General features: G+C 44.3%; 1 protein-coding gene across 1 annotated transcript in view; it reads left to right on the top strand.

The window, feature by feature from the left end:
* Positions 1-414: 414 nt before the first annotated feature.
* LOC104383513 (serine/threonine-protein kinase WNK2) overlaps positions 415-16,799 on the top strand; it is a 107,427-nt gene continuing 91,042 nt past the window's right edge. Inside the window, 3 exon segments of the mRNA XM_086619291.1 lie at positions 415-888; positions 6,375-6,621; positions 11,234-11,316. Of these exon segments, the coding sequence (XP_086475417.1) occupies positions 415-888; positions 6,375-6,621; positions 11,234-11,316 (804 nt within the window).

Genomic DNA, 16,799 nt, shown 5'->3' with positions numbered 1-16,799 from the left:
CGCGCCGCCTGTGAGTGGCAGCGGCGGCCGCCGCCAAGTCCCGCCTGTTCCGCTCTCCGTGCCGCAGGCGGCGGCGGCGGCGGGTTGGCTTCCTGCGCGCTGTGCCGCTCCCCCTCCCCCCGGCAGTCGGAGCCGCAGCGGCAGCAGCCCGGATCCCCGAGCCATGGCTCTGTGAGAGCAGCACATGGCGGCCGCGGCAGCCATGAGCCCCCCACTAATCCATACAACTCCCCCCTGAACGGCCACCGACGGCAGCCAGCGCTCCCACCCGGCTCCACCGCTCCCACCGCCCACCCGCAACTACAGCCGCCGCCGCGCCGCCCGGCCCGAGCCCAGACCCCGCCGCCGCCGCTGCTGCCGCCGCCGCCGCCGGGCCCCCGCTCGCCCGCCCGCCGCCGCCGCCCCGTCCTCACCATGGGAGTGCAGGGTTTCCAGGACTACATCGAGAAGCACTGCCCCAGCGCCGTGGTGCCCGTCGAGCTGCAGAAGCTGGCGCGGGGCAGCCTCGTGGGTGGGGGCCGCCAGCGGCCCCCCCAGACCCCGCTGCGCCTCCTCATCGACGCCGACAACTGCCTGCACCGGCTCTACGGCGGCTTCTACACGGACTGGGTGAGCGGCGGCCAGTGGAACCACATGCTGGGCTACCTGGCGGCCCTGGCCAAGGCCTGCTTCAACGGCAACATCGAGCTCTTCGTCTTCTTCAACGGCGCCCTGGAGAAGGCCCGGCTGCACGAGTGGGTGAAGCGCCAGGGCAACGAGCGCCAGACGGCGCAGCAGATCGTCAGCCACGTCCAGAACAAGGGCACCCCGCCGCCCAAGGTCTGGTTCCTGCCGCCCGTCTGCATGGCGCACTGCATCCGCCTGGCCCTCATCCGCTTCCACATCAAGGTGAGGAGCGCGCGGGGCCGCCCGCCCTAAAACACCCCCCCCCCACTCTCCCCTCCGCCGAACCCCATCTTGCGCCCCCGCCGCTCCCCTCCTCACGGCGCCGCCGCTCTAAGATGGCAGCGGGGGCTGCCCCAAGTTTCGGCGGCCTCAAGCCTCGGGGCGGCATTTTGCTATCTAGACGGCGCTGCCGGTCGCCCCGCCGGGCCCCGCGCAGGCCGGAGGCCTGCGCGGGGCCCGGCGGGGCGACCGGCAGCGCCCGGATTCCAGGCCCCGGCAGCACGGAGCTTTTTGCCTCCATGTTCTTTCGGGGCCGCCGCTCCGTTGACTCAAAATGTCCCTTCTTGCTCAGGGCTTCCCCCCACACCCCCGCCCTGCGCCCTCCCGGGCGGTGAGGCTGAGACTTTGGTACCGCAGGTGAGAGGAGGTGGCCGAAAGCATCGTAATCTAATTAATTATTAAGACGGGGTGGGGTGGGGGGGGGGGGGGGGGAGAAAAAAAAAAAATTAAAAATTCAGTTTAGTTATGGCGCACGGTGGATCTGCAACAAGTTCCCCTCTGTTTAAAGTTGCGCGGAAGGTGAAATCGCCTCCTGCGGAATACGGAGGTTGGAGTTTTCGTGTTGATGGAGGTGGAGGGTTTTGCTCGGCGTTGCTCAACGGGATTTTGATCAAGAATAACTCATTCCTTACTCCGTAACGGCAAACGCTCCCGGTTTGTGGGGCCAGGAGCGCCGATGTGACAGTTCTTCCTTTAAAGCTCTTATTTTAAAGAGAAGCCTCTGCTTTCCCATCACATAAACAACACTTCAGGCTGGCGCTGGGGTCTGTGGTCATCTTGCGGTGACACCGAGGCCGCGATTCCAAAGGTTGAGGATATTAACGCGTCGCATCCCTCTGTAGAGCATCCGTGATTTGCGATGGTTTCTGTTAAGCCGAGCGGTTGTGTATACTGAAACACAAGACGCTGGAAAAACAAGCCCTGGGATGAAGCTGCAATTTTAGGAGTTGCTTGCTCGCTTTCCCGCTAGGGAGGGAAGAGCAGCGGGAACGAAGTGCCTACTCATAGGCTTCATTATCGTAAATTACTTTTGTGTGTGGAAAAATATTATGCAACCTTTAGAGTTGCACGCTTGATCGCTAGCAGCAGCTTAACGTTATCTGGCTTTTCTACCGCCCTTTCGGTGGATTAGAACAATTCCGGCCGCGTCGCAGCCTTGGAGTAAAGATGACTCCCTCGAAGGAGCTCAGAAGGTGACTTTGGGTGAAGTTTCTCCCAGTTTCATCAACAAGGCGTGAGTTGCTGTTGCTCCCTCTTAGCGCTCTGCTCGCTCGGCCGGACCCATCCTCGGAGGCGCGCGTTCCCTCCGGCTCCCTGCTCGCCGGGCTGCTGCGAGGCCATGCCGGTGGGTGTTCAGCCCGGTGGTGGTGGAAGTCCCACCCTGTGGTGAAGCACGTGTGGAATGACTGGAAGCGGAGGCAAAAGCGTGTTCTTGCAGGACGCGATGTCTTGAGCTTGGTTAAGGGGAGGAGGTTACGGCCATGTCTGCTGTAGTAACGTGTTTTCCTGCTCAGCGTAGAAGCAAAATCGTGTGAGTGTTTTGGGTATGAATGATGGTGGGAATTTGAATGATGGGAAAAACATCCTCTCGTTTAAGCTTTTTTTTTTGTTAGCTAGGAAATACTTTTTAAGCAAAAAGTTTTGAGGATCCTGCGGTTGAAGGCATTTACTTTGATCTGATTGTGGGTGAATTGTAAATCTGTAATTTGTTATTGAAACTTAGAGATCATTATTTAAAGCAATGAATGGGGTAAAATAGGAAAGTTTTTTAATGTGTTAAACTGGATGGTTTTGTTTAGTGCAATATTAAAACGTGTAGTACACAACAGGAAGCCAGCTGTTTTGGTGTTGATAGGAATTTGGTACTTGTAGTAGTTTTCTGGCATGCTGAGCTACCTGTTGGTCTTTCAGACGGGTTCTGTCTCAGACCTGAGTGGGTGCTGCCGAAGTGCCTCACATCCGAATAAAGTTGCCACTTTTGGCAACGGTCTCACCTGTAGCACCGTGTTTACTTTCGAGCTTAGCTGCAGCATGAGCTCCTGCACGGTTTCTCAGTAATAGGCCTTGTTCTTAATCCCTGGAAACAGTTTTAGGAGTGAGAGGACACATCGTCCTGAGTCCCTTTTCTCCCATTTAAAAGATCAAATACAAAACCCCCACAAATTGGGTGGCGCAGATTTGGGGGGTGGATATTTGTCTGCTTTAGGTTAGCACTGGGAGCTGGCAAGTGCTGGTTACCAAATACTGGTGTGGGGCCAGGAGGGGGGCAGTTTGTTCCTGTCACTGGGCCACCACTGTGCATGTCCCAACCCCACCGGTTCTCCGAGCTGGTCAGCTGTCTTGGGGATGCGATGGATATCAGCAGTTCCCACTTGATGCTCTGTTTTTAATTGATGAATTTTCCGGTTAGGAAATGTATTTCATGGTTACAGTGGTAACACGCATAATGCTCATCAAAGATACTGTTGGACTTACATTATATTCCTTTTCTGGTTTTCTTCTTCTCTTACACAACTTATTATCTTTCTAAATCTGCTTTATTACATTTATCTTTCTTTCCTTAAGCCTTACTCATTTTATTCACCTTCTCCCTCATGCTCACTTTCTAGCAGCTCTCCTGGTGGGCAAAGAGCAAATATATCTCAAAGGTGTGGTTTTGTTATTTGCATGAATGGGTGTTGCTTTTTAAAAACAATTTACATATGCATAAGACAGTTGCCAAATAGGAGTGTTTTCTCACTTTGTTTTGAGAAGTTGGGTTTGAGACTACTGATTAACTTTAAACATGACACTGATTTTTATTTTATCTGGAAACATTTGAGTCTTGAGTAGAAGTCTTTTGTGCAGAGCTAGGAACTGGCTATGAATTTATCTGTTTTGGTAAAAAAAGAGGAATGTCTTTCATCCAGAACAATTACAAATCACTTGCAGATGGTTTCAGCAGGATGTAAAAATAACAGGTTCCTCCAAGTTATAACAACTATCCTGCAGGTTCTCAGATTAATCGTGACCTGGTATTTTTCTGATTGGGGAGGGGGAATAATTCTTAAAAGAAACTTTTATGCAATGTAAATATTTAAGCAGAGAAGATCTTTAGCACTTTGGTGGGACTTTGTTTTGTTCCTCAGTATCTAAACGTGCCTGTTGACTCGGACAGGATTCTCTCTTTCCGATTCAGCATCATGAATGTTTTCATGAGAATTTAGACTTGGAAGTTATTCCAAACTCCTGGCTGTGCTCAACCCTGCGTGCCCCCTCCCTGGGTTGATGGTGAAGCGTGCACGTTGCCTGGGTATAGTTGCATCTTTGGGCTCTCTCCTTCCGTGGGAGCCGTAAGCTGTTTCTCTGACTCGTCTTGTTGGAGCTTTATGTCGCGGTTTAACTGCATTAACTGGGTAAATACAGCTCTTTGACAGTGCAGCTATTTGAACACGGATTCGGGTATTCCCTAAACGTCCTGCAGTCTCATGCTGGCAGCTCGCTGGGTCAGATGGCTCCACAAAATGGGGAGGGAGGGAACCGGAGGCTGCGGAGATAGAGGAAATAGTTTCTAGGAGGCCAGAGCGGGCCGTGCACCGTGTTTCCTCCTGTAGTGTCTGCACACCCGTGTCACACCGAGTGCTGCAAAAAGAGTTTGTTCTTTGGGTTTTTGTAGACCGTCTGTGAGTGTCATGCATGCACAGATCTTGATTTTACATATATGTGCATAATTTAAAACTGTCTACCCTTAATGAAAAAAAAAAATCCGGGGGATTTTCGTAATTTAAAACATGCAAAGACCGAGGGGAGATGGTGAAGCCTAAATTGCCCATCTTGAGTTAGTAACTGTATAAATCTGATACCTTTAAATTTTTCCAGAGGTGTTTACAGTCTTCTAATTCTATGTGCAGTAGGTGACAGTATAATTATTTAAAAAAAATGAATATGCTAGTTTTTCTTACAAACAAAACTAAACTTCAGAAACACTCTGATGAAGTCCATCAAAAGCATTTCTGAAGAAGTAACATTTTCCTGAGACTATAAGGTGGTAGCATTAGGAGTAGAGAGAGCTTAGTGAGCTGGTTACTCATCATAGGAATGGCTCAGGGGGAGGTGCTGGCTGTTCAGCTGCTCAGGATTTTCTTTGAAAGGGAATATCTCGTGAAGCTACATGGGGAAAACCAAAATTTTACATACCTCACCGGAAAATCGGAATCCAGTGCCAGGTTTAGAAAGCGTAAGGCATGAGTGGAAAAGGAAGAGTTGCTGTGAACTTGCTGTTGGACAAAAACCCTTTGCTGAGAGGTGGGTGACGGTGAGACCGTTGGGGCGAGCGGCAGAGGTGTAGGACCCTCACTCATGTTCTGCAGAGGAATAAATAGCATCCCTGGCACTAACGCTGCAGTTACTCATGCTGCGTGCAGGCTGGAGCTAATAGTTTTGTACGAGGCTATTTTGGGATAGCTTGCTGTCTGCGTTGTTAAAATTGAATGCTTGGTGGGGGTAGGTTATACCAACACTCGATTTCTGTGGGGTTTTCTGAATCACTGAATGTTTATTATATGTGTCGGTGGTAAAATATTAGCCATCAAAAGCACTCAGCTCGCTTTATTTTTGGGTGCTTGTGTGCAGACTGCTCGTAGTGCTCCCTGATGGTGTGTAGGAATGCAGGACTGTAGGTACCAAACTGTCATTGTGGGTTTTTTCGTTTAGTTCCTTCTCCTTGATGTCAAAGGGTCATGGTTTTTATTTCCAGCTTTAGGAATTGGCCCGTCTCCCCTGCACAACGTGTCTGCTCAGGTGAGCGGGTTGCTGTAGCCTAAAAGCTGTGCCGGGCAGGGTGAGCTGGGAGGTGAGGTTCAGCTGATAGACCTGAAGCACTTTGCACCATCAGAGACAGCTGGGCACAAATGAGTGGGCTGTAGAGGTTTGAAAGTGGAAAGAAGAAAACACTTGGCTTTACACAGCAAGGTAGACATTTGAAAGGGGGACAAAGTTACCTCTGTTCATCTAGGGTTGTGTTTGTTTCTGTTAAAACAGAGCTGCAAAACTTTAGAAGTGATCATGTGGTTGCTTTTTAAGGGGGCATCTTGGCTTGCTGAACTGCTTACGTATCCACAGCCTTAGGATTTTTCCTGTGAGTTAATACAGATGGTGGTATAGTAATACGTGTGGAGTTTGACCCTATCTGTTACTAAGCAGTTACTTCAGGTAAGTTCAGTACTGTGTAATGCCACTCCAGTGCGTAGGCTTCCAGAACTCCGTGTTTCTGAGCATTCCTTACATCCTGTCTGTACGTGCTGTGTCATGGGATTTTTTTAATTCCTTCAAATATACTGCATGTGGTTCAAGTGCAGGTATATAGTTTCAGAGCCAATGTCTTGTAGTACATGTGATAAATCAGGACTGCAATTTAACACTGTAGCTAATTACTCTGTCTTCCACTGTAGGTTGCACAGAGCATTGAGGATCATCATCAAGAAGTAATTGCTTTCTGCAGAGAAAAAGGTTTCCATGGTTTGGTCGCGTATGACTCCGATTATGCGTTGTGCAACATCCCTTACTATTTCAGTGCCCATGCCCTAAAACTGAGCCGTAATGGGAAAAGTCTCACAACAAGCCAATACCTAATGCATGAAGTTGCCAAGCAACTGGACCTGAATCCAAATCGCTTTCCTATTTTTGCTGCTCTTTTAGGTAAGTGAAGTAATAAAAGAACTCGATGCTGCTAGTCAGACATGATTTCAGTTTCTATTAAGTGTTTTACGGTGTGTGTGTATGGTTTCCCAAAGGACCTAGGGAAAGGCATCCCTTGGTTTCGGACATTCCTACTATACTTGAGGTGGGCCGGAGGCGTTTCCATGAGGCCAGGCATGCGGAATTTGTAGAGGCCTCTGAGTAATGTGAATTGTGGCTGTCTAGAAACAGGAGGAGAAAGTAAGAATTCTGGAAAGCTCTGCCTGGCCAAAGTGTTCTCAGTGAGTAGGGGCGGAGAATCAGGACAACTGTGGTCCTGCTGGTTTTGGTCTTATGTGCTATATGAGGTCTACTTTTAATAATACGCTTTCTAGACTGGAAAAGTGTACTCTGTCTGATTTTGTATGCTGCCTAGAAATAATGTATAAGGAGTAAAAATTTTGGGATTGCAAGAGCTTCTTTTTTTTTTCCCCTCAGAAATTAGTATTGATCAGGTGCAACAGCACCTCAACTGCACCAGAAATGTGTTGTACTATACAACTGAGTGAAACTCCACGTTGCTGAAAGTACAGGTGATCAGCATCTTACCATTCCAGTAGTTTTGCTTGGATAGTTTCTTAGCACTCCTGCTTCCAGTGCTAAATAACGTGGTATCTTTAAGGAGCACAGGTAGAAAGGTCTACTTAAATGGGACAATTTTAACACACCGTGTTTCCACTGCGGTGGTAGGCAGTAGCTGTCCTACTCTCGTGGGTGGAAGAGTGAGTTAGTTACTAATGGAGTTGACTCCAATGAGTAAGATCTGTTTAGAACAGCGTTCTGACTTCGTTTCGGGTAAATAAGCATGGAGCAGCCATGCTCTTGATCTTGTCATCCTGAGCAAACAAATGAAGAAAACCGGATTTTCTTTTCATTTTCTCGTGGACTCTGTGTTTTAGCATGCATACGTGATAGAAGGATGAAAATTCTCATTTGAAAGCTCGGAACGAGAGTGGCTGTGTATTATTGCTGTAGCGTACTGGTATTTCAGTAGTCTTTAATATTAAATTCTTTCTAGTCTGGGCAGGTACCTTCCATGGTAAGAAGGAAAGATCCAATGCTTCTTGCAGCAGAGAGCCACAAGTATTTGGCTAGTTGAAGTTGCTTTTTGTTAGTGTGTGTTTTTTCATACCCAGAGTGGTTACCTGGCTGTATGGAGGAAGGGCAGGATTGGCTGAGCTGCAATTTAAAGCAAAAACTCTGTGTAAATGACAGCCTGCCATTGCTAGGCTTTGTTTTGGAGTCTAGAAATAAGTCGTTGCATGCCAATTCAGTGAGCAAGAATTACTGCTTGGAAAGCAGTTTGACGTTGCAGATATGCTTTGTGGAATTAATGTGAGGTACTTGTTAACTTGTCGCAGAATTACGGCGGCGTGGCCAGCTGAGACATCACTTGGTTATATTAAAAGGTAGGGGAAAAATAGGCTGGTAAATTTCCTGAAAGTTTTGCAATTTTATGCAAGAAGCTCTTGAATATTTTTCTTGATATATTACACAACAAAATATTTTTCAACTTGCTCTTAGGAGAAAGAAACTTGAGGTCATTTCACGTGATTACTAGGGAGATATTTTGTAGCTTTTTTTTTTTCAAAATTGGTGCAAAGGTTAAAAAAAAATCCCTCAGTGCAGCTACAAGTTTAGTTTTGTGTATTCTTTTGCATTTTTTTGTATGTATATTCAGCATGAATAAGCAGAATAAAGTTTATGGAAGTCAGGGTTAGAACAGAAGATACTTTGGAGGTCTTCCTGTGATGAGGTGGTGTTTTTTTTTGGTTTGGGTTATTTTTTCTTATTAGTGAATATTACCAAACCTAGGTATTTGGTGATACAAACAATGATTATATAAACTTGCAATAAACAGATACTGTTTGACTTAAAGTACTGGCAACATCTTTGACCTTTTGCAACCTTAGGACTATAGTAACTTCTTAGTAAAATACGAAGTGCCTATAGCCACGATTGTGTGTAGTGTGCCGTATGTTTAAAGCAAGGTAGCTCATTCAAATCTAAATTTTTATGGTTTTATTTAGCATCTGAGGGCTTGTCTGGCTTCACAGGTTATTCTGCCCTTGCTCCCATGACCTCTTTGGGTCTCTTTTGAACCTGATAAGTAGAATAAAGAAAATCACAATGGGAAAGGATAAGCGAGCGCTTGATTACATGGGAAGGTGTATGAATGTGTTTCATTGCTCTTCTGTTCTGGGAGCATCCGTGTAACTCCCCATGCCAGTACTTTGTTTAGGAATAAATTAATGTATTCTGAAGGAATTGCAGTTAAGCTGCTGATTTAATGTTTACAGTTACAGAAGGCCAAAACTATCACAATAGCTGCATCAGAGTTCAGCTTTAGGTCTGTGAATCCATTTCCCTGTATATGGTAATCTCAAACTTCTTTGTTTTCGGATACTTTCTTGTCGTTAACTTCAAGGGTCAATTTGGAGATGCTAAAAAGAGTAGAAAATCTTGAATGATTCAGCCAAACATTCAGCAATTGGAGGACCTTGAGGAATGACACCTAACTGGTCAATTAAGAAAATGTTCTCAATGGCAAATTATTTGGAATTATGTTCAAGGATTAAGTCTTCACTGAAGTATTCCAGCAAAAGATTTTCTGACCGTACCAAACCAGGCAAATTTTTAAAGATTGCTTTCTGAGAAGGTTGTGTACACCGTGGCTGATTGGTTTGTTCTATAGCTTTCCATGAAGAAGGGTTTTGTAGTTCTAGCTTTATAACATAAGAAGAATCCTTGTCATGAGTAGCTAAAAAGTTGCCGAGATACTGTGTACGCCAAGAGCGTGCTCTTAAAAAGTTCTGTCCTGATTGCTGTTAGATGTAAACAGGGAGCTGATTTGGGTTCTTTTGTAAATTTTGACTCAAATACTTAAGTATTATTTTAAAAATAAAAAAAGAGAACTTCAGCAGTAGAAAAACAAACAGTGTGAAGTATAGGGCTGTAATTCAGTGAACTCTTTAGAAAGGGCAGTGGCTTCAATTAGTATTTAATTGCTTTAAAAAAACCTAAGGCATACACTATAATAAGCCATTAAAATGGGAAAAATCAATATATGTTGAGGTTGTTCAGCCAGGTCAAGAAATAGAGGTTGCTTATGTAATGTTGATCTCTTTCCCACTGTGACAGTACTTTGTAACGTGTTTAGTTATGTAGTCTCATTCTGTTTCTCAGTAAGATTTTAGAACTACAGAAGGTAAGTACAGGCATCAGTTCTTATTTGGAACACGGAAGACACTGTTGCACTGCAGTATCCTAAATTCTACAATTCAGTATGTGGTGAGAATTGATCAAATGTTCAGAATGGCCTACATGTGGTTCGAGGAGATGGAATTAGCTGAAATGTCAGATGGAGACCGAACGAGATCGAGGTTTTGGTGGAAGGGAGAGAAGCTCTGACTATTTTAAAAGGTAATCCTAGCATCTGGGGGAGTTATTGTTAGTTATTGCAAAACTGTCCACTGGGCTGGCTGTAATTGATTTTTCAGACCTGCTTTATAAAGGCTGTCTGATCCTACCTCCATTAGATTAGTAAGAATGTGCCTGTTCCATACAAACTTGTTGAATGTTTGTGATGCGAGTTTAAAGTTTAGCTCCTTATGAATAACAATGATAATGTCTCCCTGCTGGAGGTCTCGGCAGGAGGTGAAATATTGATTGGACACGAAGATTTCCCTCTCTAAGAGGGCATCTGCTAGTCACCAGGCAATGGACAGCTTGCTTGGTTTTGTGTGTTGAAGAGTGTTGAAGGCAAACTGAATTATCTTAAAAGCAAAATACTAAGAAAGTAAACTATTGTTGTTGTATTCAAAGAATCCTGTCATATTCTTTGTGAGTAGGTGAGAGTTCAAGATGTTGTCCAAACTGTGAAATTTAAATTAAAAAAAAAAAGCTGTACATACGTCAACAGCAATGAGAATGATGCATTCACTGCTAAGCTGCTGCTCTATAAAACCAGATATTGAAAACATCCTTAAGTTTTCTACCAGAAGTGTAGTAATACATTCTGTTTGGCTCTTTATAAAGTTTGGATCCACTGACACTGAACTCTGTCAGTGCATGATTAATTAGTCTTTGATTAATTCAAATATTGGAAATATTTCCTACTAAGAGTTTTTTCTGAGCGTTACGTGCTTTGGAAAAAAAAAATTAAAAATTAAATGATCTTCCATTTGGTATGAACAGCTTGGTAAATATAGGCACTATCTCTCTTCGCTGAAACAACTACAGAATTTCCCAGTTCCTTCGGTGCTGCCAGCCCAGGCTCCTGTCTGACCTGGTCAGGTCAGCAAAAGCAGCGTCAGGAACTGGGAACCTGCTGAGTGTCGTCGGAGCGGCCAGCGGTGCAGAGTGCAGATTCCAGAGGCAGCTCCAGTGCGGATCAGTACGCGGCACGTGCTGGGATGCAGGAAGGGTGTACCAGCTGGTGTCAGGGAGCAAGAGTCATCTCTCTTTGTTAGTCCCATTGATCAGGAATTGAAGACTGATTGCGAATTTGTTTTGCTGCATGTAGAATTACTGATGTTTCATGGTGTACTTAAAGTTCTGCATTATGTTCTAGGTAATCATATTCTACCTGATGAAGATTTGGCTTCCTTTCATTGGAGTTTACTTGGTCCAGAACATCCACTAGCCTCACTTAAGGTACAAATTTAACGTGACTACTAGCAATTAAGCTAAAATCAATCATAAGGGTTAATCAGAGCAGCGTGATAGGTTAATTCACAGCAGCTATGCAGGTCACCCTCTGGTGTCCCAGTCCCTCGCTGCTGACTGCAGAGGATACCCGGGGTGATTAGCCTTACAAGGCTAAACTTAGCCTTTGTCATCCCCCTCAGTGCCCTTCAGCTCCACGAGCCATGCACTCAGTAGCTTCAGTGTGGTTTTGATTTGAGAATGTAGCTTCATTCTTCTTTTTTTCAGAAGATAATTTTTTGTTTAATCATGTTCTTCAACTGTCAGAAATAATAAGCTGGATATCTCCCTACCATGTTGTTTTATTTTTACAAATCTGAGTTTGTGTGTAATTATCAGTTTTCTGTACTTCTTGATGTGTAAATGTGCTAGAGAATAGGTTGCAAAAGGAAACTTAGCATGGCCTTCAGTAGATTTCTTTTTTTCAGACAAGTAACTTTTGTCTGACGCTCTTAGTTTACAGTAAGTCTGTTCTGCTGCTTCATCACACTTGCTTTGTGCATCTGCCAAGTAGACAGCTATAAAAGGGAAACTGGACACATCAGAGAATGGGATAATAGTGACCTTTCTTTCTCTCTGCTACAATAAACGTATCTTTTTCTTCTAAGATATACCATGCAGCAAATCGATTTGCTTTTTGTAAATTCTGTGAATGTTTTGTAACATCTACAACAAAAATGGGTGGGATTTTTCCCGCTTCTGTTCCAAAAGTTTATTAAGCATTGAAAAGTTGTAACTTACTTTGCCGAAAGTAGAATTTAAAAACAGCTTCGAGATTTTCAGCAGTTTTTAAGACTTGCACACGCGTTGTTTAGTGAACAGCTGTGAAAGTTTGATGTGACGCTCAGCCCCTGTTTTGCTGCCGCTCCTGTGTTTAGAAAGGTAAGTGTCAGTACCCTGTAGGGGCAAAACAAAACATGCATGCATGTTTGCTACTTCCTTGTAAAACCCTCGATGGAAAAATGAAAGACTGAAGGAGCGTGCCTGCATTTTAATTTTTTACTCAAAAAGTTAAAATGTAGGACTTCTCTCAAAGTGGTTGACAACTTCCTGATGTTCATGATACATTTCTGTGTTTTAGGCTGAGTAGACTTGTTTTCCAGCCAGTTCAGAATATGACTTCAGACACCTAGACCTTCTGAAAAGCCTTCTGAATATATACTGAATTGCTTGACTAGAATGAAAATTAGATATTTGTCATCTTGCTTCTAGATTTCCATGTTCAGTGGAAGCACCAATCGGGCTTTGTAGCTGGCATCCTAAGGAAATTAAACTTGTTTCTGTAGAGCAGCACTGGGCTGTCTCAGGCAGTCCTCCCTGTATTTATTTAATCTGTTGGCTGATGATAATCAGATTTGAGAGCGGTTCCTGTTCAGCTGTAAGAGGCTCCTGAAAACTGATATGCTGTTATCGGTGAAAAAGGCCCAAATGAGTGCCCTTACTGAAGGAAAAGGGTAGCACAATGCACTAGTTGTTTAATTTCACAGCAGCTTGCTGGCCAGTCGTGAAGTACGTAGCCCCAAACAGAGTGCTGCGTTTCTGTCTCCTGGCCGATAATGATGTCAAAGAAAGAGAAAGGAGGGCTAAAGCAACAAGGACACAGGTCTACAGGAAACCACTCTGAATTAGTTGCTGGTCACGGAACAACGTGGGTGTTTTAGTTTTCAATTTCAGCAACGTTCATGGGTTTGAAATTGTAACTTGTTTCAGTAGCTCAGTAATTCAATTTAATTTAATTTAACGTGCTGGTATGTCAATGATGTCATTACAGCTCTTTCTGTAGAGATCTCTTCTGTTAATTGTAGATGTGTGGAAAGCAATATTCCTTATAAATTTTATGAATGTTTAAAAAAACTAAAAGGCACGTTTGTATTAGCCAGGAGCTCGATAGCTAGAAGTAGTTTCAGAACAGTTACAAAAAGTGCAAGCTGTAATGAAAACTGGAAATGAGGGGGGAAAAGTGGTTGCCTGGGATCTCATCCCTGGGCATACTTACAAACTTTGCTTCGTTGTGTTTATTTAGAGTTACTGTCGAGTATTCTCCATACTCTGGAGCCAAGGACTCGTAATTCCACACCTCATTGCACTCAGGATTTAGAAAATTTTTTCTCATTCTCTTGAGATTTTGATCTTTTGTATCTAAGGTAGTGTGGTCCTGAGCATCAAAGCTAACAGATTCAATTCCCAATGGCCTGATTTGTTGCTTTTCAATGAGAACTATGACAGTTAATAATGTGCAATTTATTTTCTGCGTTCTTTCTCAATCTTTTATGATGATGTAGCAAAATGGTTACTCTTCCAATGAGAGAAGTTTTGTTAGTTCACCAATTAAAAAGTGTAACTTTGAAAAGAAATTACCAGTCAGGTAAGGGTTAGGGTCAGGTTAACCAGCTGACAGCAAATTGATATATCTGCTCAGGTGTCAACACAGTGAGTTGAAAAACCAAACTGATTAACCTGTACCTCTGTTTTAGAGGGACATTTTAGAGGGTGTTGTGTTCTTCTAGGAACAGCTGAGTAGAAATGGCAAAAAGGAAGGGAAATGGAAATCGGAACGAAAAATCCGTATTTCACATCTAGAAGGAAATGAACCTAACAGTCAGGACAACATCTTACTTGCTGGATAAAAAGCCATGCCATTCAGAAGACACCAACAAAGGCATCAGCACAGCAAAACTGTTTTAAGTTCCATGGACAAATTTAGATGATGTGGTTTGAGTTGCTATTGCTGCAAAAGGGAAGAAGAATGAGAAATTGACTCTGCAAGCTGTTCTGGGTCAGGGTCGTGTCTGTCTGAATGTCCCTGAGTAAACAGGTAATGCATCTGCTAGATGTGTAGACCTTTGCTTGTGTCCTGTTACCTGACTGAGAAAAGAGTTCACTGAAATGACCACCTAGATCAGAAGTTGAAACGGGATAGGAGTTGATAGACTTTCTGAGAAATAATTTGGCCACTAGCCTTGGTTGGAAACTTGGATTATACTGATTTTTTTCTTTGTGTGCTTTGGGATTTACCTTTAAGACAAAGATAATTCGGTTTCAGTCTGGGAAGCTTGTTACAGGATGGAGCTTCAAGATCAATACCATCAGAATGGTATTAGGAGGGCAGTTTCTTATCTCTGGAATGAGTTGATATCTGTTTGGGAGCACGTACCACCAGAGAAGTGCTGACTCTTTATTCACAAGTAGAAACAAGTCTTAATGCAATCTCCCTTTTTGCAAAAGAAGAGTGCACAGGGAACTTTGAGACTGCCAATCTTCATTTATGATGGATCATCTTCCCGTTAGGATAGTTTTGGAAGGTTGAATTCATTGAACTGTCTTTGGCAAACTCTTGATATACCCACCACCCAGTATTCCACATCTATTTTTACTAGCAGAATTAGTTACCTAACCTCCTTGGTTGTTTCACCTAGGTAGAAGGGCACAGGGAGATGCTTCCAGAAAGCAATCCAAAATATGCAGGTTAGGCTCCTTCTGAATTGCTCTAGGAAATTCCTGTCTTTCTCTGTTGACTTCAGAGGGTGCCTGCCAGAGGGAGACTGACATGCTAAGTAGGTGCTTAGGTAGTTTGCTACTGCTCAGATAACAAAGGTGCTACTCTTAAGATATGCTTAAAGTAAGTGTCTGTCTTGTTTGTTGTTTTTTTTTTTTATGCTGAGGGTCATCATAGGACAATGCATGCCAGAAAGGACCTCAAGTCATCTAGTCCAACCTCCTGCTGAAAGCATGGTCAGTTTGAGGTCAGAACGGTTCCTTAGGGCTTTGCCTAGACTAGTCTTGACAATCTCCAAGGCTGGAGATTGCACAACCTGTCTGGGCAACCTGCTCTGTGGTTTGACAGTCCCAGTGGTAAGAATGTTTTGTCTTGCGTACAGTCTGAACTCATCTTTTTCAGGCTATGTCTGTGTGTCTCATCCTTCCACGCTGCAACTGCTGTGAAGAGCCTGGCTCATGTGGTTGATAACCTTTTGTAGGTATTGGAAGGCTGCTATTGGCTTTCTCCAAAGCCTTGTCTTTGCCGGCTGAATAAGCCCCATTCCCTTAGCCTCTTTTCATAGAGCAAATGCTCCAACTCTTTAATTATCTCGATGGCTTTCTGCAGGACTAGCTCAACTTTTTGACACCTGGCTTGTAGTGGGGAGCCCGAAATGATGCAGTGCTCTAGAGGAGATCTACAACGAGTGCTGAGGAGTAAGAGCCCTCGATCTGCTGGCTGTGCTCCTGCTACGCAGCCCAGGGTGCAGCTGGCCGCCTCTGCTGCCGAGGCACCTTGCTGGCTCACGTTCAGCTTGCTGTCTTCCAAGAGCCCCAGGTCCTTTTTGGCACAACTCCAGCCTGCAGCGTAGCCAGAGGTTATTCCTGCCCAGGTGCTCAAGACTTTGCTTTTGTAGTTGTTGAGTTTCTTGAGGTTCCTGTTGGCTCACTCCTCTAGTTTGTCTAGGTCTTTCTGGATGGCAGCCCAGCCCTTGAGTTCGTGGTAGCGTGCAGAGCTGTCACGCAGGTTGTCTCTTATGAAGTCTATCTGTGTGACATCTTTGGCTTGTGTTTCTGCCCTCCTCTTTTCTTTCTGACATCGTTTTTGTTCCCCTGTTTAGATATGGTTTTCTTGGAGTCCTATGCATATAAATTGTTAGCAAATGATCTCCATGTTCTGTGTGTTCTTGTTGCTGTCGAGACATGCAGGAGTAGAAAGAGGTCAGTTTCCCAACCAGGATAGAGGGAGGAGGAGAAGGAATTTCTGATTGAATAACGCAGTCTGCAGGGAAAAGCTGAGTTTTGCTGTGTTGAGAGGATTTTAAGTCATCCAGGGAACTTCTTGCCACTTCAGAAAGCTTGTCATTAGGTCAGGTACACTACGAGCTCGTTAGATTAAATGTCGTTAACGTTCAAAGGCTGATATAAGATCCAAAGAGTTTGGATGCGATCTCTAATTAGAAACTACTAGACAAAAATAACAAAACCCAGGCAATTTGTTGTAGTGTTCTTCCTATCTTCAGCCTTTTCTCTTGCCAGTAAAAAAAAAAAATGCTCCCTGTGTCACCTCACAGTAACTGAATGTTCAAGGTCTCTCTTTTAATGGTTTGAAAATAAAACTGAACTAATTATCTGTTTCCAGCAGGCACAACGGTAAGTGCTGGGACTTGTGGTGATTAGCTTTCGAAGGCTGCGCTTCCTGCGACAGCGGCCACTGGAGTTGTCCCAGAATCCGGGAGGTTTTCCCAAGTGTAGCTTAGGTACTTTCTACAGAACCCCAATAGTCCTGTGGAGTTACGGATATATGAGTCTGTTCTCTTTCCGCAAAGCATTTTTGCAAGTTTATTTTGTCAAAACCAAGATGTTTTTTAGCTTCTAGGCTTGTTGTAATGTTGCACTCTGCATCTCATATTGACAAATACCTATGTAGAATTAATTTCCTTTCCCCATTAATC

This window comes from Tauraco erythrolophus, chromosome 12 (genome assembly GCF_009769465.1).
Source record: "Tauraco erythrolophus isolate bTauEry1 chromosome 12, bTauEry1.pri, whole genome shotgun sequence".
Taxonomy (NCBI): Eukaryota; Metazoa; Chordata; class Aves; order Musophagiformes; family Musophagidae; genus Tauraco; species Tauraco erythrolophus.
This window is presented reverse-complemented; position numbering and strand designations above follow the sequence as displayed.